Below are 18853 nucleotides of genomic sequence, written 5' to 3' on the forward strand. Positions count from 1 at the left end.
TGCTTCGTTTGGCGCCAGATTCTACTATCCACTCAGGAGCGTACCCACCCTTGAAGTACTGCTTTAGGACATCCCTGATGTTATCCCTGTGTATCCCTATGGAACCCAAAAAAAAGGAGATTTATAGTAGACCAACCTTTTGTTAACTCTCTTTCTTCGAGGTCCATAGGGTCCACAGGTAGCCTAACCTGACACACCTGGCCTCTCTGGGTTTGCGGCTTTGGTCAACTGGTTCTCTTCTCTTGACTGTTGAGAATGCGTTCTTCTGTGTTACATGTCTTTCTTCTCTCTTCATCCTCTTCCTGCTTTGGACTTGTTACCAAAACTGACCTGCCTGAGCATGGGGGCGGGGTTATAGGGAGAGGGACTGTACGGTGCCCAGGAGCAGATCCTACCACCTATAACCCCGTTTGTTATCCCTGTGGAAACTTTGGACCTCGAAGAAAGAGAGTTAACAAAGGTAAATCTACCATAACTCTCTTTATTCCTTTCTTTTGTTTTCTCTAAAATCACTACAACAGTCACTATGACAATGAATTGCACATTTATACCCATTTCAGTCCGGCTCTATCCTGTCCGTTCCCCAGTGTAGTATGGTCATTAAATGTATAATACTGGGTACTTACTTCATATCCCCTAGGTACCAGAGGCATCCTGCAATATAGCATCTATAGAGAAGCTTTGTGGGTCTGATATTATACACTGATATTTATCTGTATGATCTCTGTTCTTTAACTCAGGAATTATTACATTGTCATATTTACAATTTTAGAGGAAAGATCTGATTATTAAAGTAGAAGATATAAAAGAGGAAGAGGAGACGTATGTGAGAGGTGATCAGCAGTGTAAGGAGGAGGAAATCCCTACAGGTATCAGCACAGGTGAGTAATAATCACTAAGTACAGAGTCACATATTCTCCTTGTTCTGTCACTCTGTCATACATCAGGAGCCATCATCCCCTATTATACTCCTGCTCCCCCCCCCCCACATCATGTCACTGTGTGTTACCAGCCCAGAGATCTGACCAGTCTCCTCCCCACACTCTCTGGTGTATCTCATACATCAGGAGCCATCAGCCCCTATTATACTCCTGCTCCCCCCCCCCCACATCATGTCACTGTGTGTTACCAGCCCAGAGATCTGACCAGTCTCCTCCCCACACTCTCTGGTGTATCTCATACATCAGGAGCCATCAGCCCCTATTATACTCCTGCTCTCCCCCTCACATCATGTCACTGTGTGTTACCAGTCCAGAGATCTGACCAGTCTCCTCCCCTCACTCTCTGGTGTATCTCATACATCAGGAGCCATCATCCCCTATTATACTCCTGCTCTCCCCCTCACATCATGTCACTGTGTGTTACCAGCCCAGAGATCTGACCAGTCTCCTCCCCACACTCTCTGGTGTATCTCATACATCAGGAGCCATCAGCCCCTATTATACTCCTGCTCTCCCCCTCACATCATGTCACTGTGTGTTACCAGCCCAGAGATCTGACCAGTCTCCTGCACACACTCTCTGGTGTATCTCATACATCAGGAGCCATCAGCCCCTATTATACTCCTGCTCTCCCCCTCACATCATGTCACTGTGTGTTACCAGCCCAGAGATCTAACCAGTCTCCTCCCCACACTCTCTGGTGTATCTCATACATCAGGAGCCATCAGCCCCTATTATACTCCTGCTCTCCCCCTGACATCATGTCACTGTGTGTTACCAGCCCAGAGATCTGACCAGTCTCCTCCCCACACTCTCTGGTGTATCTCATACATCAGGAGCCATCAGCCCCTATTAGACTCCTGCTCTCCCCCTCACATCATGTCACTGTGTGTTACCAGCCCAGAGATCTGACCAGTCTCCTCCCCACACTCTCTGGTGTATCTCATACATCAGGAGCCATCAGCCCCTATTATACTCCTGCTATCACCCTCACATCATGTCATTGTGTGTTACCAGCCCAGAGATCTGACCAGTCTCCTCCCCTCACTCTCTGGTGTATCTCATACATCAGGATCCATCAGCCCCTATTATGCTCCTGCTCTCCCCCTCACATCATGTCACTGTGTGTTACCAGCCCAGAGATCTGACCAGTCTCCTCCCCACACTCTCTGGTGTATCTCATACATCAGGAGCCATCAGCCCCTATTATACTCCTGCTCTCCCCCTCACATCATGTCAATGTGTGTTACCAGCCCAGGGATCTGACCAGTCTCCTCCCCACACTCTCTGGTGTGTATCATACATCAGGAGCCATCAGCCCCTATTATACTCCTGCTCTCCCCCTCACATCATGTCACTGTGTGTTACCAGCCCAGAGGTCTGACCAGTCTCCTCCAAACACTCTCTGGTGTATCTCATGCATCAGGAGACATCAGCCCCTATTATACTCCTGCTATCACCCTCACATCATGTCATTGTGTGTTACCAGCCCAGAGATCTGACCAGTCTCCTCCCCTCACTCTCTGGTGTATCTCATACATCAGGATCCATCAGCCCCTATTATGCTCCTGCTCTCCCCCTCACATCATGTCACTGTGTGTTACCAGCCCAGAGATCTGACCAGTCTCCTCCCCACACTCTCTGGTGTATCTCATACATCAGGAGCCATCAGCCCCTATTATACTCCTGCTCTCCCCCTCACATCATGTCAATGTGTGTTACCAGCCCAGGGATCTGACCAGTCTCCTCCCCACACTCTCTGGTGTGTATCATACATCAGGAGCCATCAGCCCCTATTATACTCCTTCTCTCCCTCTACCATCATGTCACTGTGTGTTACCAGCCCAGAGATCTGACCAGTCTCCTCCCCACACTCTCTGGTGTATCTCATACATCAGGAGACATCAGCCCCTATTATACTCCTGCTCTCCCCCTGACATCATGTCACTGTGTGTTACCAGCCCAGAGGTCTGACCAGTCTCCTCCCCACACTCTCTGGTGTATCTCATACATCAGGAGCCATCAGCCCCTATTATACCCCTGCTCTCACCCTGACATCATGTCACTGTGTGTTACCAGCCCAGAGATCTGACCAGTCTCCTCCCCACACTCTCTGGTGTATCTCATACATCAGGAGCCATCAGCCCCTATTATACTCCTGCTCTCCCCCTGACATCATGTCACTGTGTGTTACCAGCCCAGAGATATGACCAGTCTCCTCCCCACACTCTCTGGTGTATCTCATACATCAGGAGCCATCAGCCTCTATTATACGCCTGCTCTTCCCCTCACATCATGTCACTGTGTGTTACCAGCCCAGAGATCTAACCAGTCTCCTCCTCACACTCTCTGGTGTATCTCATACATCAGGATCCATCAGCCCCTATTATGCTCCTGCTCTCCCCCTCACATCATGTCACTGTGTGTTACCAGCCCAGAGATCTGACCAGTCTCCTCCCCACACTCTCTGGTGTATCTCATACATCAGGAGCCATCAGCCCCTATTATACTCCTTCTCTCCCTCTACCATCATGTCACTGTGTGTTACCAGCCCAGAGATCTGACCAGTCTCCTCCCCACACTCTCTGGTGTATCTCATACATCAGGAGCCATCAGCCCCTATTATACTCCTGCTCTCCCCCTGACATCATGTCACTGTGTGTTACCAGCCCAGAGATCTGACCAGTCTCCTCCCCACACTCTCTGGTGTATCTCATACATCAGGAGCCATCAGCCTCTATTATACTCCTGCTCTCCCCCTCACATCATGTCACTGTGTGTTACGAGCCCAGAGATCTGACCAGTCTCCTCCCCACATTCTCTGGTGTATCTCATACATCAGGAGCCATCAGCCTCTATTATACTCCTGCTCTCCCCCTCACATCATGTCACTGTGTGTTACCAGCCCAGAGATCTGACCAGTCTCCTCTCCACACTATCTGGTGTATCTCGTACATCAGGAGCCATCAGCCTCTATTATACTCCTTCTCTCCCTCTACCATCATGTCACTGTGTGTTACCAGCCCAGAGATCTGACCAGTCTCCTCCCCACACTCTCTGGTGTATCTCATACATCAGGAGCCATCAGCCCCTATTATACTCCTGCTCTCCCCCTCACATCATGTCACTGTGTGTTACCAGCCCAGAGATCTGACCAGTCTCCTCCCCACACTCTCTGGTGTATCTCATACATCAGGAGCCATCAGCCCCTATTATACTCCTTCTCTCCCTCTACCATCATGTCACTGTGTGTTACCAGCCCAGAGATCTGACCAGTCTCCTCCCCACACTCTCTGGTGTATCTCATACATCAGGAGCCATCAGCCCCTATTATACTCCTGCTCTCCCCCTGACATCATGTCACTGTGTGTTACCAGCCCAGAGATCTGACCAGTCTCCTCCCCACACTCTCTGGTGTATCTCATACATCAGGAGCCATCAGCCTCTATTATACTCCTGCTCTCCCCCTCACATCATGTCACTGTGTGTTACCAGCCCAGAGATCTGACCAGTCTCCTCTCCACACTCTCTGGTGTATCTCGTACATCAGGAGCCATCAGCCCCTATTATACTCCTTCTCTCCCTCTACCATCATGTCACTGTGTGTTACCAGCCCAGAGATCTGACCAGTCTCCTCCCCACACTCTCTGGTGTATCTCATACATCAGGAGCCATCAGCCCCTATTATACTCCTGCTCTCCCCCTCAAATCATGTCACTGTGTGTTACCAGCCCAGAGGTCTGACCAGTCTCCTCCCCACACTCTCTGGTGTATCTCATACATCAGCAGCCATCAGCCCCTATTAGACTCCTGCTCTCCCCCTCACATCATGTCACTGTGTGTTACCAGCCCAGAGATCTAACCAGTCTCCTCCCCACACTCTCTGGTGTATCTCATACATCAGGAGCCATCAGCCCCTATTATACTCCTGCTCTCCCCCTGACATCATGTCACTGTGTGTTACCAGCCCAGAGATCTGACCAGTCTCCTCCCCACACTCTCTGGTGTATCTCATACTTCAGGAGCCATCAGCCCCTATTAGACTCCTGCTCTCCCCCTCACATCATGTCACTGTGTGTTACCAGCCCAGAGATCTAACCAGTCTCCTCCTCACACTCTCTGGTGTATCTCATACATCAGGATCCATCAGCCCCTATTATGCTCCTGCTCTCCCCCTCACATCATGTCACTGTGTGTTACCAGCCCAGAGATCTGACCAGTCTCCTCCCCACACTCTCTGGTGTATCTCATACATCAGGAGCCATCAGCCTCTATTATACTCCTGCTCTCCCCCTCACATCATGTCACTGTGTGTTACCAGCCCAGAGATCTGACCAGTCTCCTCTCCACACTCTCTGGTGTATCTCGTACATCAGGAGCCATCAGCCCCTATTATACTCCTTCTCTCCCTCTACCATCATGTCACTGTGTGTTACCAGCCCAGAGATCTGACCAGTCTCCTCCCCACACTCTCTGGTGTATCTCATACATCAGGAGCCATCAGCCCCTATTATACTCCTGCTCTCTCCCTCTACCATCATGTCACTGTGTGTTACCAGCCCAGAGATCTGACCAGTCTCCTCCCCACACTCTCTAGTGTATCTCATACATCAGGAGCCATCAGCCCCTATTATACTCCTGCTCTCCCCCTCACATCATGTCACTGTGTGTTACCAGCCCAGAGATCTGACCAGTCTCCTCCCCACACTCTCTGGTGTATCTCATACATCAGGAGCCATCAGCCCCTATTATACTCCTGCTCTCCTCCTCACATCATGTCACTGTGTGTTACCAGCCCAGAGGTCTGACCAGTCTCCTCCCCACACTCTCTGGTGTATCTCATACATCAGGAGCCATCAGCCCCTATTATACTCCTGCTCTCCCCCTGACATCATGTCACTGTGTGTTACCAGCCCAGAGATCTGACCAGTCTCCTCCCCACACTCTCTGGTGTATCTCATACATCAGGAGCCATCAGCCCCTATTAGACTCCTGCTCTCCCCCTCACATCATGTCACTGTGTGTTACCAGCCCAGAGATTTAACCAGTCTCCTCCCCACACTCTCTGGTGTATCTCATACATCAGGAGCCATCAGCCCCTATTATACTCCTGCTCTCCCCCTGACATCATGTCACTGTGTGTTACCAGCCCAGAGATCTGACCAGTCTACTCCCCACACTCTCTGGTGTATCTCATACATCAGGAGCCATCAGCCCCTATTAGACTCCTGCTCTCCCCCTCACATCATGTCACTGTGTGTTACCAGCCCAGAGATCTGACCAGTTTCCTCCCCACACTCTCTGGTGTATCTCATACATCAGGAGCCATCAGCCCCTATTAGACGCCTGCTCTCCCCCTCACATCATGTCACTGTGTGTTACCAGCCCAGAGATCTAACCAGTCTCCTCCCCACACTCTCTGGTGTATCTCATACATCAGGAGCCATCAGCCCCTATTATACTCCTGCTCTCCCCCTGACATCATGTCACTGTGTGTTACCAGCCCAGAGATATGACCAGTCTCCTCCCCACACTCTCTGGTGTATCTCATACATCAGGAGCCATCAGCCTCTATTATACGCCTGCTCTTCCCCTCACATCATGTCACTGTGTGTTACCAGCCCAGAGATCTAACCAGTCTCCTCCTCACACTCTCTGGTGTATCTCATACATCAGGATCCATCAGCCCCTATTATGCTCCTGCTCTCCCCCTCACATCATGTCACTGTGTGTTACCAGCCCAGAGATCTGACCAGTCTCCTCCCCACACTCTCTGGTGTATCTCATACATCAGGAGCCATCAGTCTCTATTATACTCCTGCTCTCCCCCTCACATCATATCACTGTGTGTTACCAGCCCAGAGATCTGACCAGTCTCCTCCCCACATTCTCTGGTGTATCTCATACATCAGGAGCCATCAGCCTTTATTATACTCCTGCTCTCCCCCTCACATCATGTCACTGTGTGTTACCAGCCCAGAGATCTGACCAGTCTCCTCTCCACACTATCTGGTGTATCTCGTACATCAGGAGCCATCAGCCCCTATTATACTCCTTCTCTCCCTCTACCATCATGTCACTGTGTGTTACCAGCCCAGAGATCTGACCAGTCTCCTCCCCACACTCTCTAGTGTATCTCATACATCAGGAGCCATCAGCCCCTATTATACTCCTGCTCTCCCCCTCACATCATGTCACTGTGTGTTACCAGCCCAGAGATCTGACCAGTCTCCTCCCCACACTCTCTGGTGTATCTCATACATCAGGAGCCATCAGCCTCTATTATACTCCTGCTCTCCCCCTCACATCATGTCACTGTGTGTTACGAGCCCAGAGATCTGACCAGTCTCCTCCCCACATTCTCTGGTGTATCTCATACATCAGGAGCCATCAGCCTCTATTATACTCCTGCTCTCCCCCTCACATCATGTCACTGTGTGTTACGAGCCCAGAGATCTGACCAGTCTCCTCTCCACACTATCTGGTGTATCTCGTACATCAGGAGCCATCAGCCTCTATTATACTCCTTCTCTCCCTCTACCATCATGTCACTGTGTGTTACCAGCCCAGAGATCTGACCAGTCTCCTCCCCACACTCTCTGGTGTATCTCATACATCAGGAGCCATCAGCCCCTATTATACTCCTGCTCTCCCCCTCACATCATGTCACTGTGTGTTACCAGCCCAGAGATCTGACCAGTCTCCTCCCCACACTCTCTGGTGTATCTCATACATCAGGAGCCATCAGCCCCTATTATACTCCTTCTCTCCCTCTACCATCATGTCACTGTGTGTTACCAGCCCAGAGATCTGACCAGTCTCCTCCCCACACTCTCTGGTGTATCTCATACATCAGGAGCCATCAGCCCCTATTATACTCCTGCTCTCCCCCTGACATCATGTCACTGTGTGTTACCAGCCCAGAGATCTGACCAGTCTCCTCCCCACACTCTCTGGTGTATCTCATACATCAGGAGCCATCAGCCCCTATTAGACTCCTGCTCTCCCCCTCACATCATGTCACTGTGTGTTACCAGCCCAGAGATCTAACCAGTCTCCTCCTCACACTCTCTGGTGTATCTCATACATCAGGATCCATCAGCCCCTATTATGTTCCTGCTCTCCCCCTCACATCATGTCACTGTGTGTTACCAGCCCAGAGATCTGACCAGTCTCCTCCCCACACTCTCTGGTGTATCTCATACATCAGGAGCCATCAGCCTCTATTATACTCCTGCTCTCCCCCTCACATCATGTCACTGTGTGTTACCAGCCCAGAGATCTGACCAGTCTCCTCCCCACACTCTCTGGTGTATCTCGTACATCAGGAGCCATCAGCCCCTATTATACTCCTTCTCTCCCTCTACCATCATGTCACTGTGTGTTACCAGCCCAGAGATCTGACCAGTCTCCTCCCCACACTCTCTGGTGTATCTCATACATCAGAAGCCATCAGCCCCTATTATACTCCTTCTCTCCCTCTACCATCATGTCACTGTGTGTTACCAGCCCAGAGATCTGACCAGTCTCCTCCCCACACTCTCTGGTGTATCTCATACATCAGGAGCCATCAGCCCCTATTATACTCCTGCTCTCCTCCTCACATCATGTCACTGTGTGTTACCAGCCCAGAGGTCTGACCAGTCTCCTCCCCACACTCTCTGGTGTATCTCATACATCAGGAGCCATCAGCCCCTATTATACTCCTGCTCTCCCCCTGACATCATGTCACTGTGTGTTACCAGCCCAGAGATCTGACCAGTTTCCTCCCCACACTCTCTGGTGTATCTCATACATCAGGAGCCATCAGCCCCTATTAGACGCCTGCTCTCCCCCTCACATCATGTCACTGTGTGTTACCAGCCCAGAGATCTAACCAGTCTCCTCCCCACACTCTCTGGTGTATCTCATACATCAGGAGCCATCAGCCCCTATTATACTCCTGCTCTCCCCCTGACATCATGTCACTGTGTGTTACCAGCCCAGAGATCTGACCAGTCTCCTCTCCACACTCTCTGGTGTATCTCGTACATCAGGAGCCATCAGCCCCTATTATACTCCTTCTCTCCCTCTACCATCATGTCACTGTGTGTTACCAGCCCAGAGATCTGACCAGTCTCCTCCCCACACTCTCTGGTGTATCTCGTACATCAGGAGCCATCAGCCCCTATTATACGCCTTCTCTCCCTCTACCATCATGTCACTGTGTGTTACCAGCCCAGAGATCTGACCAGTCTCCTCCCCACACTCTCTGGTGTATCTCATACATCAGGAGCCATCAGCCCTATTAGACTCCTGCTCTCCCCCTCACATCATATCACTGTGTGTTACCAGCCCAGAGATCTGACCAGTCTCCTCTCCACACTCTCTGGTGTATCTCATACATCAGGAGCCATCAGCCCCTATTAGACTCCTGCTCTCCCCCTCACATCATGTCACTGTGTGTTACCAGCCCAGAGATCTGACCAGTCTCCTCCCCACACTCTCTGGTGTATCTCATACATCAGGAGCCATCAGCCCCTATTATACTCCTGCTCTCCCCCTGACATCATGTCACTGTGTGTTACCAGCCCAGAGATCTGACCAGTCTCCTCCCCACACTCTCTGGTGTATCTCATACATCAGGAGCCATCAGCCCCTATTAGACTCCTGCTCTCCCCCTCACATCATGTCACTGTGTGTTACCAGCCCAGAGATCTAACCAGTCTCCTCCTCACACTCTCTGGTGTATCTCATACATCAGAATCCATCAGCCCCTATTATGCTCCTGCTCTCCCCCTCACATCATGTCACTGTGTGTTACCAGCCCAGAGATCTGACAAGTCTCCTCCCCACACTCTCTGGTGTATCTCATACATCAGGAGCCATCAGCCTCTATTATACTCCCGCTCTCCCCCTCACATCATGTCACTGTGTGTTACCAGCCCAGAGATCTGACCAGTCTCCTCTCCACACTCTCTGGTGTATCTCGTATATCAGGAGCCATCAGCCCCTATTATACTCCTTCTCTCCCTCTACCATCATGTCACTGTGTGTTACCAGCCCAGAGATCTGACCAGTCTCCTCCCCACACTCTCTGGTGTATCTCATACATCAGGAGCCATCAGCCCCTATTATACTCCTGCTCTCCCCTCACATCATGTCACTGTGTGTCACCAGCCCAGAGATCTGACCAGTCTCCTCCCCACACTCTCTGGTGTATCTCATACATCAGGCGCCATCAGCCCCTATTATACTCCTTCCCTCCCTCTACCATCATGTCACTGTGTGTTACCAGCCCAGAGATCTGACCAGTCTCCTCCCCACAATCTCTGGTGTATCTCATACATCAGGAGCCATCAGCCCCTTTTATACTCCTGCTCTCCCCCTCACATCATGTCACTGTGTGTTACCAGCCCAGAGATCTGACCAGTCTCCTCCCCACACTCTCTGGTGTATCTCATACATCTGATTGGTTGCTAGTTGCAACTTCTCTTTTTATCTCTCTCTACGGCTTGATACATCTCCCCCCATGTCCTTTTTAGTGACTACTCCCCGGCCAGTGTTAGTCCTACACCCTAATCCTCTTCATGACAAACATCAGCAATCACATGTTTGTGACTAGTTTGATCATGACTTATCACAGTAATTGACCTGGGCAAAATAATTTGTGGGTCCCAGGGATCCCTCACTTTAGAAACTAGGTGTCCTACTCCACTGTTTCGGGGTGCCATCATTTATTATTGTGGGTGAGGGAAGGCAGCAGTTGGAACAGTGCTGGGGGGGGGGGGTAAGGAGGGGGCTTAGGGGCAGGCAGTGATGAGGATAGGAAGGGGTAAGGGTCAATAGCAGCTGGGGCAGAACTGGGGGGAGTAAGATGGGGGCTAGGGGAGAACAGTGCTGAGGGTAAGGGTAAATAACAGCTGGGGCAGAACTGGGGGGCAAGGGGGAGGATAGGTGCAGGTAGTGCTGGTGTAGGGAGGGGGTAAGGGTAGACAGCAGTTTAAATTAGTAGTTTCAGTTTGCTCATCTCCCTTCCCCGCCCATCTGCCACAGAGCGCCTCCACATGCGTATCCTAGAATGTAATAGAACCTATATATCCTCTGAATTCTTCATTCACAAAGTGAAACTTGAAAATATTGACTGGAAATGTTGGGCACAGCAATGCACGCCTTATAGTAACACAGTATGCTAGAGTTCTCTAGAGATGCTAATTTCCATATATTTTGTTCTCAGCAGATGGACACAACAGCAGGAATAATTCGGGGACACGTCTCATAGTATCTCGTAGCTTCTCGCAAGATTCTCCAGATGAAAGCCCCTTTACCCCACATATACATCCAGCATTTCACGGTGCAAATATATCATCTGTTCATTCTAATCATGAAGAATGCTCCCCTGATAATGTTATTATTTTTACACACAGTTTAGATCATACAGATGATGAACCATTTTCATGTTCTGAATGTGGGAAATGTTTTACAAAGCAGTTAAGTCTTTCTATACATCAGAAGAGAGTTCACACATCTGAGAGGCCTTTTCTGTGTTTTATATGTGGGAAAGGTTTTAAGCTGAAAGGAGATCTTAATAGACATACAAAGATTCACACAGGTGAGAAGCCATTTTCCTGTTCTGAATGTGGGAAATGTTTTGCACGTCAGGGAACACTTGATGCACATAAGAGAACTCACACAGGTGAAAGGCCATTTTCATGCTCTGAATGTGGAAAATGTTTTACACAGAGAGGAGTACGTGATGAACATCAGAGAACTCACACGGGTGAGAGGCCATTTCTGTGTCCTGAATGTGGGAAATGTTTTACACAGAAAAGAAATCTTGATATACATAAGAGAACTCACACAGCTGAGATGCCATTTTCATGTTCTGAATGTGGGAAGTGTTTTAAACATAAATCGACTCTTTTTAGTCATCAGAAACTTCACACAGGAGGGAAAAACAATGTATATGAGTGTCTAGAAATATAGAAATGACAGCAGCATTTGCAATACTATAATTTTATTTATAAATTTCATAACAAGCATAATGACAATCTTAGCCTAGATTGCTGTCCCTGCTTAATGAGGGGTAAATTACATTTGCTTGTACACACTATATACTAATATATAACAATTAAATTAAAATCCAGACCTAGCTTTAATGAATGTCACCAACATAAGGCTGCAACAGATTCCCCATGTAAATGGGCGTATAATGGGATCTGTAACCTCTGACATTACCTCACTTGGCTGTAAGTGACGGTGTGAGGTGGGGTGTGTAATGGAACCTGTAACCTGATGTTATCTTACTTGGCTGTAAGTGACGGTGTGAGGTGAGGCGTGTAATGGGATCTGTAACCTCTGACATTATCTCACTTGGCTTTAAGTGACGATGTGAGGTGGGGCGTGTAATGGGATCTGTAACCTCTGACGTTATCTCACTTGGCTGTAAGTGACGGTGTGAGGTGGGGCGTGTAATGGGATCTGTAACCTCTGACGTTATCTCACTTGGCTGTAAGTGACGGTGTGAGGTGGGGCGTGTAATGGAACCTGTAACGTATGATGTTATCTCACTTGGCTGTAAGTGACGGTGTGAGGTGGGGCATGTAATGGGATCTGTAACCTCTGATGTTATCTCACTTGGCTGTAAGTGACGGTGTGAGGTGGGGCGTGTAATGGGATCTGTAACCTCTGATGTTATCTCACTTGGCTGTAAGTGATGGTGTGAGGTGGGGCATGTAATGGGATCTGTAACCTCTGACATTACCTCACTTGGCTGTAAGTGACGATGTGAGGTGGGGCGTGTAATGGGATCTGTAACCTCTGACATTACCTCACTTGGCTGTAAGTGACGGTGTGAGGTGGGGCATGTAATGGGATCTGTAACCTCTGACGTTATCTCACTTGGCTGTAAGTGACGGTGTGAGGTGAGGCGTGTAATGGGATCTGTAACCTCTGATGTTACCTCACTTGGCTGTAAGTGATGGTGTGAGGTGGGGCGTGTAATGGGACCTGTAACCTCTGATGTTATCTCACTTGGCTGTAAGTGACGGTGTGAGGTGGGGCGTGTAATGGGATCTGTAACCTCTGATGTTATCTCACTTGGCTGTAAGTGACGGTGTGAGGTGGGGCGTGTAATGGGATCTGTAACCTCTGATATTATCTCACTTGGCTGTAAGTGACGGTGTGAGGTGGGGCGTGTAATGGGATCTGTAACCTCTGACGTTATCTCACTTGGCTGTAAGTGACAGTGTGAGGTGAGGCGTGTAATGGGATCTGTAACCTCTGATGTTATCTCACTTGGCTGTAAGTGATGGTGTGAGGTGGGGCGTGTAATGGGATCTGTAACCTCTGATGTTATCTCACTTGGCTGTAAGTGACGGTGTGAGGTGAGGCGTGTAATGGGATCTGTAACCTCTGATGTTATCTCACTTGGCTGTAAGTGACTGTGCGAGGTGGGGCGTATAATGGGATCTGTAACCTCTGACGTTATCTCACTTGGCTGTAAGTGACGGTGTGAGGTGGGGCGTGTAATGGGATCTGTAACCTCTGATGTTATCTCACTTGGCTGTAAGTGACGATGTGAGGTGGGGCGTATAATGGGATCTGTAACCTCTGATGTTACCTCACTTGGCTGTAAGTGACTGTGTGAGGTGAGGCATGTAATGGGATCTGTAACCTCTGATATTATCTCACTTGGCTGTAAGTGACGGTGTGAGGTGGGGCGTGTAATGGGATCTGTAACCTCTGATGTTATCTCACTTGGCTGTAAGTGACGGTGTGAGGTGGGGCGTGTAATGGGATCTGTAACCTCTGATATTATCTCACTTGGCTGTAAGTGACGGTGTGAGGTGGGGCGTGTAATGGGATCTGTAACCTCTGACGTTATCTCACTTGGCTGTAAGTGACGGTGTGAGGTGAGGCGTGTAATGGGATCTGTAATCTCTGATGTTATCTCACTTGGCTGTAAGTGATGGTGTGAGGTGGGGCGTGTAATGGGATCTGTAACCTCTGATGTTATCTCACTTGGCTGTAAGTGACGGTGTGAGGTGAGGCGTGTAATGGGATCTGTAACCTCTGATGTTATCTCACTTGGCTGTAAGTGACTGTGCGAGGTGGGGCGTATAATGGGATCTGTAACCTCTGACGTTATCTCACTTGGCTGTAAGTGACGGTGTGAGGTGGAGCGTGTAATGGGATCTGTAACCTCTGATGTTATCTCACTTGGCTGTAAGTGACGATGTGAGGTGGGGTGTATAATGGGATCTGTAACCTCTGATGTTACCTCACTTGGCTGTAAGTGTCTGTGTGAGGTGAGGCATGTAATGGGATCTGTAACCTCTGATGTTATCTCACTTGGCTGTAAGTGACGGTGTGAGGTGGGGTGTGTAATGGGATCTGTAACCTCTGATGTTACCTCACTTGGCTGTAAGTGATGGTGTGAGGTGGGGCGTGTAATGGGATCTGTAACCTCTGACGTTATCTCACTTGGCTGTAAGTGATGGTGTGAGGTGGGGCGTGTAATGGGATCTGTAACCTCTGACGTTATCTCACTTGGCTGTAAGTGACTGTGAGGTGGGGCGTGTAATGGGATCTGTAACCTCTGACGTTATCTCACTTGGCTGTAAGTGATGGTGTGAGGTGGGGCGTGTAATGGGATCTGTAACCTCTGATGTTACCTCACTTGGCTGTAAGTGATGGTGTGAGGTGGGGCGTGTAATGGGATCTGTAACCTCTGACGTTATCTCACTTGGCTGTAAGTGACTGTGTGAGGTGAGGCATGTAATGGGATCTGTAACCTCTGATGTTATCTCACTTGGCTGTAAGTGACGGTGTGAGGTGGGGTGTGTAATGGGATCTGTAACCTCTGATGTTACCTCACTTGGCTGTAAGTGACGGTGTGAGGTGGGGTGTGTAATGGGATCTGTAACCTCTGATGTTATCTCACTTGGCTGTAAGTGACGGTGTGAGGTGGGACGTGTAATGGGATCTGTAACCTCTGATGTTATCTCACTTGGCTGTAAGTGACGGTGTGAGGTGGGGCGTGTAATGGGATCTGTAACCTCTGATGTTATCTCACTTGGCTGTAAGTGACGGTGTGAGGTGGGGCGTGTAATGGGATCTGTAACCTCTGACGTTATCTCACTTGGCTATAAGTGACGGTGTGAGGTGGGGCGTGTAATGGGATCTGTAACCTCTGACGTTATCTCACTTGGCTGTAAGTGATGGTGTGAGGTGGGGCGTGTAATGGGATCTGTAACCTCTGACGTTATCTCACTTGGCTATAAGTGACGGTGTGAGGTGGGGCGTGTAATGGGATCTGTAACCTCTGACGTTATCTCACTTGGCTGTAAGTGACGGTGTGAGGTGGGTCGTGTAATGGGACCTGTAACCTCTGATGTTATCTCACTTGGCTGTAAGTGACGGTGTGAGGTGAGGCGTGTAATGGGATCTATAACCTCTGATGTTATCTCACTTGGCTGTAAGTGATGGTGTGAGGTGGGGCGTGTAATGGGATCTGTAACCTCTGATGTTATCTCACTTGGCTGTAAGTGACGGTGTGAGGTGGGACGTGTAATGGGATCTGTAACCTCTGATGTTATCTCACTTGGCTGTAAGTGACGGTGTGAGGTGGGGCGTGTAATGGGATCTCTAACCTCTGACGTTATCTCACTTGGCTGTAAGTGACTGTGTGAGGTGGGGCGTGTAATGGGATCTGTAACCTCTGATGTTATCTCACTTGGCTGTAAGTGACGGTGTGAGGTGGGACGTGTAATGGGATCTGTAACCTCTGATGTTATCTCACTTGGCTGTAAGTGACGGTGTGAGGTGGGGCGTGTAATGGGATCTGTAACCTCTGACGTTATCTCACTTGGCTGTAAGTGACTGTGTGAGGTGGGGCGTGTAATGGGATCTGTAACCTCTGACGTTATCTCACTTGGCTGTAAGTGATGGTGTGAGGTGGGGCGTGTAATGGGATCTGTAACCTCTGATGTTATCTCACTTGGCTGTAAGTGACGGTGTGAGGTGGGACGTGTAATGGGATCTGTAACCTCTGACGTTATCTCCCTTGGCTGTAAGTGATGGTGTGAGGTGGGGCGTGTAATGGGATCTGTAACCTCTGACGTTATCTCACTTTGCTGTAAGTGACGATGTGAGGTGGGGCGTGTAATGGGATCTGTAACCTCTGATGTTATCTCACTTGGCTGTAAGTGACGGTGTGAGGTGGGGCGTGTAATGGGATCTGTAACCTCTGACGTTATCTCACTTGGCTGTAAGTGACGGTGTGAGGTGGGGCGTGTAATGGGATCTGTAACCTCTGATGTTATCTCACTTGGCTGTAAGTGACGGTGTGAGGTGGGGCGTGTAATGGGATCTGTAACCTCTGATGTTATCTCACTTGGCTGTAAGTGACGGTGTGAGGTGGGGCGTGTAATGGGATCTGTAACCTCTGACGTTATCTCACTTGGCTGTAAGTGATGGTGTGAGGTGGGGCGTGTAATGGGATCTGTAACCTCTGACGTGATCTCACTTGGCTGTAAGTGACGGTGTGATGTGGGGCGTGTAATGGGATCTGTAACCTCTGATGTTATCTCACTTGGCTGTAAGTGACGGTGTGAGGTGGGGCGTGTAATGGGATCTGTAACCTCTGACGTTATCTCACTTGGCTGTAAGTGATGGTGTGAGGTGGGGCGTGTAATGGGATCTGTAACCTCTGACGTTATCTCACTTGGCTGTAAGTGACGGTGTGAGGTGGGGCGTGTAATGGGATCTGTAACCTCTGACGTTATCTCACTTGGCTGTAAGTGATGGTGTGAGGTGGGGCGTGTAATGGGATCTGTAACCTCTGACGTTATCTCACTTGGCTGTAAGTGACGGTGTGATGTGGGGCGTGTAATGGGATCTGTAACCTCTGATGTTATCTCACTTGGCTGTAAGTGACTGTGTGAGGTGGGGCGTGTAATGGGATCTGTAACCTCTGACGTTATCTCACTTGGCTGTAAGTGATGGTGTGAGGTGGGGCGTGTAATGGGATCTGTAACCTCTGATGTTATCTCACTTGGCTGTAAGTGACGGTGTGAGGTGGGGCGTGTAATGGGATCTGTAACCTCTGACGTTATCTCACTTGGCTGTAAGTGATGGTGTGAGGTGGGGCGTGTAATGGGATCTGTAACCTCTGACGTTATCTCACTTGGCTGTAAGTGATGGTGTGAGGTGGGGCGTGTAATGGGATCTGTAACCTCTGATGTTATCTCACTTGGCTGTAAGTGACGGTGTGAGGTGGGGCATGTAATGGGATCTGTAACCTCTGACGTTATCTCACTTGGCTGTAAGTGATGGTGTGAGGTGGGGCATGTAATGGGATCTGTAACCTCTAACGTTATCTCACTTGGCTGTAAGTGACGGTGTGAGGTGGGGCGTGTAATGGGATCTGTAACCTCTGACGTTATCTCACTTGGCTGTAAGTGATGGTGTGAGGTGGGGCGTGTAATGGGATCTGTAACCTCTGATGTTATCTCACTTGGCTGTAAGTGACGGTGTGAGGTGGGGCGTGTAATGGGATCTGTAACCTCTGACGTTACCTCACTTGGCTGTAAGTGATGGTGTGAGGTGGGGCATGTAATGGGATCTGTAACCTCTAACGTTATCTCACTTGGCTGTAAGTGACGGTGTGAGGTGGGGCGTGTAATGGGATCTGTAACCTCTGACGTTACCTCACTTGGCTGTAAGTGATGGTGTGAGGTGGGGCATGTAATGGGATCTGTAACCTCTGATGTTATCTCACTTGGCTGTAAGTGACTGTGTGAGGTGGGGCGTGTAATGGGATCTGTAACCTCTGATGTTATCTCACTTGGCTGTAAGTGACGGTGTGAGGTGGGACGTGTAATGGGATCTGTAACCTCTGATGTTATCTCACTTGGCTGTAAGTGACGGTGTGAGGTGGGACGTGTAATGGGATCTGTAACCTCTGATGTTATCTCACTTGGCTGTAAGTGACGGTGTGAGGTGGGACGTGTAATGGGATCTGTAACCTCTGATGTTATCTCACTTGGCTGTACGTGACGGTGTGAGGTGGGGCGTGTAATGGGATCTGTAACCTCTGATGTTATCTCACTTGGCTGTAAGTGACGGTGTGAGGTGGGGCGTGTAATGGGATCTGTAACCTCTGATGTTATCTCACTTGGCTGTAAGTGACGGTGTGAGGTGGGGCGTGTAATGGGATCTGTAACCTCTGATGTTATCTCACTTGGCTGTAAGTGATGGTGTGAGGTGGGGCGTGTAATGGGATCTGTAACCTCTGACGTTATCTCACTTGGCTGTAAGTGACGGTGTGAGGTGGGGCGTGTAATGGGATCTGTAACCTCTGACGTTATCTCACTTGGCTGTAAGTGATGGTGTGAGGTGGGGCGTGTAATGGGATCTGTAACCTCTGATGTTATCTCACTTGGCTGTAAGTGACGGTGTGAGGTGGGGCGTGTAATGGGATCTGTAACCTCTGATGTTATCTCACTTGGCTGTAAGTGATGGTGCGAGGTGGGGCGTGTAATGGTATCTGTAACCTCTGATGTTATCTCACTTGGCTGTAAGTGACGGTGTGAGGTGGGGCGTGTAATGGGATCTGTAACCTCTGATGTTATCTCACTTGGCTGTAAGTGATGGTGTGAGGTGGGGCGTGTAATGGGATCTGTAACCTCTGATGTTATCTCACTTGGCTGTAAGTGACGGTGTGAGGTGGGGCGTGTAATGGGATCTGTAACCTCTGATGTTATCTCACTTGGCTGTAAGTGACGGTGTGAGGTGAGGCGTGTAATGGGATATGTAACCTCTGACGTTATCTCCCTTGGCTGTAAGTGACGGTGTGAGGTGGGTCGTGTAATGGGATCTGTAACCTCTGATGTTATCTCACTTGGCTGTAAGTGACGGTGTGAGGTGGG

The 18853-nt window shown here is 49.5% G+C and overlaps 1 protein-coding gene across 1 annotated transcript in view; it reads left to right on the top strand.

The window, feature by feature from the left end:
• The window catches only part of LOC134983168 (oocyte zinc finger protein XlCOF8.4-like), a 30083-nt gene extending 12975 nt beyond the window's left edge, over positions 1-17108 (top strand). The window contains exons 5-6 of the mRNA XM_063948929.1: positions 773-881; positions 11158-17108. Coding sequence (XP_063804999.1) covers positions 773-881; positions 11158-11906 — 858 coding nt within the window. The 3' untranslated portion in view covers positions 11907-17108. The remainder of the gene's footprint in view (positions 1-772; positions 882-11157) is intronic.
• The last annotated feature ends 1745 nt before the right edge of the window (positions 17109-18853 follow it).

This window comes from Pseudophryne corroboree, assembly GCF_028390025.1.
Source record: "Pseudophryne corroboree isolate aPseCor3 chromosome 3 unlocalized genomic scaffold, aPseCor3.hap2 SUPER_3_unloc_1, whole genome shotgun sequence".
In the NCBI taxonomy this organism is placed as follows: domain Eukaryota; kingdom Metazoa; phylum Chordata; class Amphibia; order Anura; family Myobatrachidae; genus Pseudophryne; species Pseudophryne corroboree.